This window comes from Chrysochloris asiatica, unplaced genomic scaffold, assembly GCF_000296735.1.
Source record: "Chrysochloris asiatica unplaced genomic scaffold, ChrAsi1.0 scaffold00012, whole genome shotgun sequence".
Taxonomy (NCBI): Eukaryota; Metazoa; Chordata; class Mammalia; order Afrosoricida; family Chrysochloridae; genus Chrysochloris; species Chrysochloris asiatica.
The window spans coordinates 18,978,669-18,988,145 of record NW_006408530.1 but is presented as its reverse complement, the minus strand read 5'-3'; the positions used below and the strand labels follow the sequence as shown (position 1 = coordinate 18,988,145).

Genomic DNA, 9,477 nt, shown 5'->3' with positions numbered 1-9,477 from the left:
TTATCTTGGAGCAACATTATCTGTGACATGGCACCTATCTGACTGAAACAAATGGACTGGTCTAGTTCATCTCATTCGATGATAAACCCTGCCAAGGAGAAGTGTAGAAGAACCTCTTACTCGTATCTTTACTTCTGCTCTCAAAAGGAGCACATCTGCCAGCTTCCAAATTCCAAGTTCTTAGACTGGGAGGTATTTCAGAAATAATCCCCGAGTCCTCTGTTTTCTGGGTGAGGCGGTTATTTGTTGAGTGACAGCCTCAGGAGTTGGGACTAGAAGTCAGGACTGTGATGAATCTCAGACTGGTTAAGGCGAGAAGTCTCTGTCCAAAGACAGAACTTGATGTTTCTGCTTTAAAATTCCCAGGCTTCATGGACTCTGAGCTGGTTACTTTGATCTGCAAGACTGCCTCTATCCTAAGGGTTGTACCTGGCTCCCTGACCTTGATCTATTTCTTGCTTACAATTTTGCTACCTTTCAAAAGGGCTCCACTGGATTTTTTTAACCCCGTCTACTTGATCTCAGATAACTGTTAGACTATTTATTCAATATACCTCGAATTCAGAGTGCCAGATCTGGCCCTCTTCTAGCTACCTCTGACTGACTGTTCTTCACTCTACAGTGTAAAGAAGTTTTTCATTTCAAAAGCAAGCAAAGTTACAATTTACCTGTCAGTAAACAGAAGATGGTTTATCAACAGACTTTACCTTAATGACTACAAATGTTTACCTCCTGCTTTCCAGAATGCAAAGAAAATCTTGGAAATGTCATAATATCTTGCAAACATTTGCAAAACAGATCCTTGTTCATCCAGAAAAGAATCAATTGTATTCATCGTCTCTGACACAAGGAAGTATTCAGTGAAAAACAGACAGATAGATGTACACACTTATACGTAAATGAGATATGCTAATTAAAAATTGCACTGGGTACTTTATTAAAAATTTATTTTACAATCTAACCGTTCAAAACATCTTTACATCAACAAATACAGCAGTGTGACTATTGGAATTATAAGTGTTTTATCTTGAAAAGACTGTATTTGTAGCTGGGTACAAATAATTTTGAAGAATATTTTATATCAAAATAGCTAGTATTGTTAGATATATTTTTATTTCTCTAGTTTTAGCCCTAAAAAAATAAAAGCAAGTACCTCAGTATTCATTTTATGGAAGAGATAGATCTACTTACTGTACTTCCCATGTTTGTTCGAATTACAGCTGTTTATCTTGCAACTTTCTTTAAGATTAATTAAATGCAAATGTAACACTGTGAATCATGGGAATACCTGCCAGACCTCTTATTAATACCTTCACTTAAAAACCCCTGTGCCGGAGAGTCATTAATTTGCTAAAAGAAAAGTGCTAAAGCAGCCTTTTTCGCACAAATAATTCTGAGATGGCTGCCCAATTAGTCAAGTAGCATTCTGCTCCTCCTTTCAGACCCTGTGGCCCTTTGAGGACACAAGAAGGCTCCGATGATAACCTGGCAACCTAGGTAGAAACCCAGCCAAGTGCGAGCGTTTGAAGCTGCAGTTTGGCTGCCATCGTGTCGGCGAAGAGAAAGAATTCAGGCACCATGTCATCCAGTACAAAGGATAAAAACAGATTCAACCGGAAATTCAATGTGGCACCACATATGGGATACATGAGTGCGGTTATACAACAGGCCACATATTTTTTTTTGAACAGTCTCCTACATGTGATGCCGAGGACATGTGTAACCATCATAACGTCTCTAGGAATCTGTATTTAATTTGAGTTGGGGTGGTGGCAGGGATTGGAGATCTGAAGCCGCCACAGGTTTGTGGCAGATGGCTCTGTGTCAGCTATGACAAGCAGCCAGGCTCAGCTTCCTCTGCAGATTTTCTTTTCTCTCTGATCAGGTAAATATGGGCACACTCTGGAAAGTTCTACAGATTCTGCCTTAGGCTGCAAGTTTGTGACTTAGCCCCATCTGTCACAAATCTTCCCAAGGTTCTGTTGTAAGCAGAGACCTGAATTTACCATGTAGGGCTGCCCAAGAAAACGGAGTCATTTCACCCTGTAAGGAGGAGGGAGAGAAGAGAAAGAAATGAAGAAGCATTAACAATTGAGAAACAAAAAAGTATGTTGAAAATTCATCCTGTAAATTGGAATAACTTAGACCAATTATATTTCAAAAAGCCACCAAGAAAATGCTTCTCAAATTTCATCATCTCAGGAATTCCCAGTATCTGATTGGTTTAAAGTATAACTGTAATTCCAACAACAGGGGAAAGCTACGGTTGTTGCAAATGGGTACACTCTGCTGCACACACATTTCCTGGTTTATGTTACGGATGACAGCTATTCGACATTTATCGACCAACTTTAACTTTTATAAACAAAAGATACACAACATCTTAATCCATGTTTTTGCTAATGTGAATTTCACTTTTAAGTGTCAAAGGCACGAGATAAATACCATTACTATTAGGTGGAATTCATAAAGTGCTTCAAGTTTACAAACTGGTTTATATTCATTATTTCATTATGGCAGTGCTCAGGGGGAATACTATTAAGGTCTTTTAAAAATTCTTCCCATTTCACAGATAAATCATATAGGGGCCAAGAAAATCATCTAAAGTCAGACTTCAAATGAATAGCAGAGAAAGACAAGCTAAAAGCTGTAACTGATCTTACTCATTCAGAATGTTATCTGTGGTGCTAAAGTAATTTTTGTTTTGTTTCTATTTTACTAAGAAAGGCCACAGACAAACCAAATCAAATAGAAGTGAGGGAAGGAAGACTAAAGGAAGGGAAGAAAAGAGAAAAAAAAAGACGAGGGAAGGTTGGAGAGAGGAGAGATTAAGACTGAGCCTTTGTCTTAAATTATGCTGGTTCTGTTTTTAGTAGTTCTTAAAATGTCACAAGTTTTTTCAGTTTTCTTTTTCTTTAAGAAAAAGTACTGTTTGTGGAGGAGAGTTAATGTTTCTGTGCAACACGTTGTTCACATCTAGAGTATAAGCTCAAATGGAAAGGGGTTTCTGAAGTGACCAGTCACTTGAAGAAAACTTTAAGTGGCACGGCTGTGGCTCGGGTAGATATAGCCTGACATAATTAAAACAACCACAAATGGCTTTTCTGGGCATGGAATCTGAATTGTAAGCTTAATCACTGTTTGGAATCAGTTTTAGGCAGAAATTTGAAAATTCTTCTCTCCCTCAAATAACAGCAAGTTATAAAAAGTTTTCTTGAATGTGTAAGAACTTGAAGAGGAGAATAAAATACAAATCAGCAGCCATCATCTGAATAATTACAGGTCATTCTTGAAAATTAAAAGAGTGGAGGACATCCTTTTGTTCCCCACACAGAAAGTCACTCAATTTGTGCTTTTGTGCTATTTTCAATACTGGTAACAAAGGCATGTCCCTATAATTTTTTTTTTCTCCCTAAAGTATTTATAACATAATGATCTAAAGTTCTCTAAAAACATGAAGTACTGATTTCAAATAATTGTTTGGAATTTTTAGTAAGTAAAATCACATAGTAAAGACAAGGCAAAGAAAGTACAATTTTATGTTACTAGACTTGTTCGGAGACTTCTCGTGTAGTACTGTAGGAGAAGCACTGGACTGCTAACTACAAAGTTGGTAGTTCAATTCCATCAGCTGCTCACTGGAAGCCCTATACAGCATTGCTGTCAATCAGAACCGACTCGGTGGCACTTAACAACAACAACAGCAAGACTTGTTCAGGTTGGAGAGGAGAACTTTAACATAGGAAGTTAACCTCTGGCTGGTTATTTTATGGCTACATTCAGAAACTTGAATTCAAATTAGCCATGAGAGTCATACATAAAAAAAACAAACAACAAACCAAACCCTTTTCTGTTTGGTCAATTCCTACTCATAGTGACACTAAAGGACAAAGCAGAACTCCCTTCCAGGATTTCTGAGGCTGTGTGAATCCTGGGGAGTCCTAGTGTGGTGCTGTAGGATAAACCCTGGACTGCTAACCTCAAGGTTGGAGGTTCAAACCCACCAGCTGCTCCTTAAAATCCCTGTACAGGGTCACTATGAATCAGAACTGACTCCACAGCACTTAACAACAACAAAATAAGGTCGGTGGTTCGAGCTCACCAGTTGTTACATGGAAGAAAGATGAGGCTTTCTACTCCCAGAAATATCTAAAGCCTCGGAAACCCTATACAGGGTCTCTATGAGTCAGAGTTGACTCTGCGGCCATTAAAAGCAACAACAATCTTTAAGGAAGCAGACAGCTACAACTTTCTCCTGCTAGCCTTTTGGTGAGCAGCTGAATGCTTTAACCACTACATGACCAGGACTCCTCTGAGAGTCAAATATGAGGGCCCTTCAAAAAGTTTGTGGGAAAATCCCACTACCTTTTAACTCCATTTTTTTCTACAAACTTTTTGATGCACGCTCATATCAACTTCCTATTGAAGATGAAGTGAAATCTACTTTATCTTTGGTAAGTATCATAGTCAATGTATATCCTCTAACTAGAATAGTTTAGGTCCTGAAAGTACAAGTACATTGTAGTGAATTACTAAACTGTAAATGTAAACTTATTAAGAAGTGGCTCAGCTAATATTTGATAATTGCATGTACTGAATTTCTATAAAGGTTTAAGAAAAGTGTATATTTGTGTGTTCATGTATGTGTGTGAGAGAGAGAGTAGGGCAAACATGCACCAATGCATGAACACAAGCAATTTAGACATTTCAGGCCTGAAACCATTTCAGGTAGGAAATCATGACAGTATTCTATAGTAGAAAGAGTTACTTTAAGAAAAAAAAAAAAAAGAATCAACTTCTGTTTCTGCTTTTCAGTTACTAGCATTCTGTTTCAAATCTTCTTCGAGTTATAGCCCCCAAACGCTCACTCATAATGAAAGTATAATGTCTCATGTGAGAAGAAAGCCAAGTGTTAGTAGCCTTATTCTAGTCATTAAATTTCGAAGTGTGAATCCATATGAAAAACCCTATTCTAAAGTGAACTATATATGATTAGCAGTTGAGATGATTTAAAAATATAAACTTTTACCACACACACACAATAAGGTGTAAAAATGTAAAACGAGCAAATTAAAGATTTCAGTGACATTGTATCTTTTTAGATGTTATGAGCATATGTTTTATAACAGTAAAACAGCATTGCCCAATGAACTAACTCTACAAAAGGGTGAAGAAAATTCTTGTTATTGTACAAAAAGAATCCTCTGCCACTGTATTAAAAAAAGAAAAAAGATGAAAAGCTGCTTTGGGGTTAATAATTCCTTAGTATTTAGTGAAAGCAAACATTATCTGAAAGTGAACATACTTATAAAAGATAAGGTAATAAATAACATAATTTATTATCTCTTAATAGTGACATTTTCAAAAGCATTCCTTTTCTGCTTGACTTTAACTGTTATTACAATAATCAGAGTAAAAACTGGGGTTGTTCCTGTGGGTTTAACTTTGTGCTGATGTCTTGCAACGTACTAGTTTTTCTGATGATTTTATTTTAGAGTCCTTGAGTACTTGTATGTAATACTTGGATTCACTCTTTTTTTTTTTTTTTTTTTTTTGAGACCACTATTTAGATACAAATGAGGATTTGTGAAAATATGCTATAGACGTATAAGGAAAAAAACCCCAGGTAAAAAATATATATAAACAATTCACACATATAAATTCTCACAAATGCTTACATAGGAATTACTAATTTATAAACTTTAGAGATAGAACCTTTTATGATTTATAGACTAAACATGTATGTAATTCATTAAGATGCAATAATTCAGTGAAATAACATTGCAGGTATAGGTTCTCCTTTAAGCTGGATGAGGAACAAGTTAGATTTTCAATAGCATATCACGAAGCTGACACTCATTTTTAGAATGATGGCAATAGCTGCATTAAAATATTTCAACTAGAGATCTGTTTTCTTTTCTAGTTAAAGGCAACTTGTTGCAATAACTATTAAAATGGTTTAAAGTGTACAGCTGCAGAATAACAGGGTTAATAAGGCCTAACCTGAAGCAAAGTTTAAAGCTGAGAGACTTTAAAAGTGGAAATCCATTTGTAAGTACTGACCAAAAATTTACCTGAAAGAAGCAAAACAAAACACTTGATTGTGTACTCTGTGAAAATAGCTTTGTGTCATATATAGAAAATGAAATCTATTTGCATTTAAAATTATTGGCCTATTTCCTCAGTTTCCATGTTCTGCACATTTGCTTAATATTTTACATAAACAAAACTGCTACTGAACCTTAAAAAGGAAGAAATACTGAGGTAAACCTTAGAGGTCTGCTTTTCTTGTGAAGCTTCCCATGTATAGGCTACAATAGTATTGACTCAAGAAGTAATACTGAAGCCTGGAAGTGTTCAGTCAGCATTTTAAACTATTATGAGCTACCTTCTGAACCATTGCCAAGTTAATAGACAATGAAAGATAATGAGCTTGAAATTGGGTGTTAAATTGCATTTTTGGTTCTCTCCCTTTTTCTTGAAGTTTAACTGTTTCCTGCAGAAACAAAGTCATGTTTTGATGTATCACTATGTAAATATGTATTTTAGGACATGAAAACGGAAAGGAGAGAAAATAGGCAGACAACTGTATTTCATGAGGGAAGGTTAGATATCAACATCAGAAAATTAAAATATGCCAGATTATAAAAGTGATAGATTGCAAACTATCCTGAATTTATGTAAAAGGAAGATGCTACATTCAAAGAACATAAAAAGGTATATTGCTCATGGCCTAGAGCTACCTTCAACACTCATAAAGCAGAGTACTTAAACTTAGAGTAAGGTCTCTTTGTGTTGTCATTTCAACAGTGCAAAATCCTTGATCCACACAATGGGAGAAAAGACAATGAATGAGGGGACTAAATGATGCTGCCATTTATACTATGTTCTTTTAGCCTCTGCCATTCAGAGATGAGACTGGCAGTCTAAATCTAAATAAACCAAGGATTTTTTGCATTATTTTATTAAATCGCCAATGCAAATACTCGATTCCTGAAAATCGTCTTTCACAAAGAAACACCAAACATCAGTCATGTCATTCACCTGGAGTTTTGAGGACTGAAGATTTCATTGTGGTGGGAAGAGTGGCTTACACTCATTAGTATAATTGTAGAATCTTTCCTTTACTTCCTTTTAAACTAATGTGTTACATTAATCCAGGTTCATTTTTATAAGCCTCTTGGGGCAAAATGTAAAGGACAGTCATCTTAGAAAACAATAAATTTTTTAAAAAAGCATGTACTGTGCATTAAGTGTACGTATTTCATAAGACCTAGGTTAATACAACTGGCATTCAGTTTAATTAATCCTTGTTAGTGTAACAACTAATATGCCTCCCTAGCATGTTTCCTTTAAACATTAGTATGTTAATTAAATGTTTTTTTTTTTAAAGATTTTTCTTTGTACTTCAATATGCCATTTATACCACGTAAATCTCTTCTCAATAACTACCTTATAGAGATGTTTTCTTATAATATCTGGTCTCTTGCAGAAATTCCGGAGCCTTTTTGAAAGCTGTTCAGGTGTAGAATACAGATATTCAGCTGCAGGAAAAACAGATACATTTTTAATGAAACAAAAACCTCAAAGCACACACTCGATATTAGTCACTTTACTAATTAAAAATGCATATTGCTCTGTGCCGCCTCGTGTTTTACATTATTTAAGCATGATTTTATAAGGTTACCTCAGCTCACAAGGATGTTTAATGCTAAATAAGACTGTGTAGTTGTGATGTTTAGACATCTCCTTTGGGTGATTAAAATACATTATTCTAATGTAACACAATGCATATGTGATCTATTTAGTGATGAGAATATTTTCAAAGAACTGGTACTATAGCTGTATGTACCCTGTACAACAGTTGCATATTATTAACTAGTCAATAGTTTAAATAATTTGGTGTGAATTTTAGTCCTCAATTTTTCTGTGTATGTCATTAAAAAAAAAAAAAAAGATAAGTTATTGCAGCAATACTGACCTGCTTATAAAATCCCATCATTATGGGATGTGTATGCTAACAATGAAGAAAGCTATTTGAAAACTTGCTTTTTTTGTTATCTTAAAAGAACAGATGGTAAATATAAGCTTACTCTAATGTATTAAAACACATAAAAATTTCCTTAACACTAACATGTTGACTTGCCAAATAAACAATTTCTCCTGCCTAAGTTTATTTTCAAACTTTCTAATTTAGCCTTAACCGTGTATTAAATCTCGTCAAAGAAGAAAAGACATTAAAGCAGCTACCTGGAAATATTTCCGGATATACCAAATCCTTAGGACAAAGTGGGTAACAACCACAATATACAGCTTCCAACCTAAAGACATTTTAGAAAGAAGGCCAGAATATATTAAAAAGATATTAGTGACATAGCCAGAAAGTGGTTTTGTGTACTTAACTTAACAGTATGAGTTCAGAGTTTACTGGAACAAAAACCATGGTCGGCAGTAGCATCCTAAAAGCCAAAGCAGTTCATTGAAAAGATTATATTGATCATATATGAATTTCATAGAACAGAACCAACAGCATATGTTTTGTTCACTGAATTAATCAAAGTGCAGCTCTGCATTTTTTTTTTTTTAAATACTGTTTAACACATTTTATAATCAGCAGATAAACACATGTAACAACATGGTGAAGTAGGGACAGCTTTTCTTAATAATGCTGCAAAGTCCCAGAATGTTCACTTTTTAAAAATGTTTAAATAAAATAACAAATACTCCACTTTAACACTATAGCCTTGGAAATGATAGAGGCACTCTTTAAATCGTCAGAAAAAAATTTACAATCTGTTGTGATGGGGCGTTTTTGTTTAAAGCTCATACTTCAAAATGATTTGTTATTATCAGAATGTAAAGCTATCCCCCCCCCCCCCTTTATGGAAAAACTCTCATGAAGACTGTTTTAATGGACGTTTTGCTTTCTTGTCTAAAAATTGAAAACATTCTCTATTTTATCAAAAAACAATACCTTTCTTATTAAGCAAACAAAGAAAAAGTTTCACTTTGTGAGAGGGTTTTCTCTAAAGATCCCCTAAAGAACGCTTTCTGCATATAATGGTAGTGGTAATAAGGGTTAAGTAGCGGGAAGGTATTGTATCTCAATGGTTGTTTTACCCCTGCATAATGGCTATTGATCTGACATATAATAAACTTTAAAGATACCACTGTAATTTCTGTTGGCTAGAAATTATGCAGTAAGATTCAAAACACTCTTTAAAATATGTTTATTTTATGAGAAACTTTGAATTGCATCCAAAATGTTGACCAAAGGCAGAATTTTATTTTGAACTGCAGTTTTTTGTTTTTTTCAACCCAAGAATAATTTGAAGTCATGTCAATGTTTACCGTGTGTATTTACAGTGACAAAGTACATGCAATTTAAGCTGTTTTTAAGTGGGTGATGCTTTTCCTATTTTTATGTTAACTGAAATTAGTTTAAAAGAAAAATCTCTGCTTTGATGCTACAAAGTT

At 34.7% G+C, this 9,477-nt stretch overlaps 1 protein-coding gene across 3 annotated transcripts in view; it reads right to left on the bottom strand.

The window, feature by feature from the left end:
• Nucleotides 1-915: 915 nt before the first annotated feature.
• The window catches only part of GTDC1 (glycosyltransferase-like domain containing 1), a 397,543-nt gene continuing 388,981 nt past the window's right edge, over nucleotides 916-9,477 (bottom strand). The window contains exons 7-9 of one of the 3 annotated variants that reach the window (XM_006834564.1): nucleotides 8,251-8,321; nucleotides 7,453-7,544; nucleotides 916-2,043 (exon numbers count right to left, since the gene is read on the bottom strand). In XM_006834564.1, coding sequence (XP_006834627.1) covers nucleotides 1,960-2,043; nucleotides 7,453-7,544; nucleotides 8,251-8,321 — 247 coding nt within the window. In that variant the 3' untranslated portion in view covers nucleotides 916-1,959. Of the gene's footprint in view, nucleotides 2,044-7,452; nucleotides 7,545-8,250; nucleotides 8,322-9,477 lie in introns of those variants that run through there. The other 2 variants (XM_006834565.1, XM_006834566.1) reach the window with 2 other exon arrangements.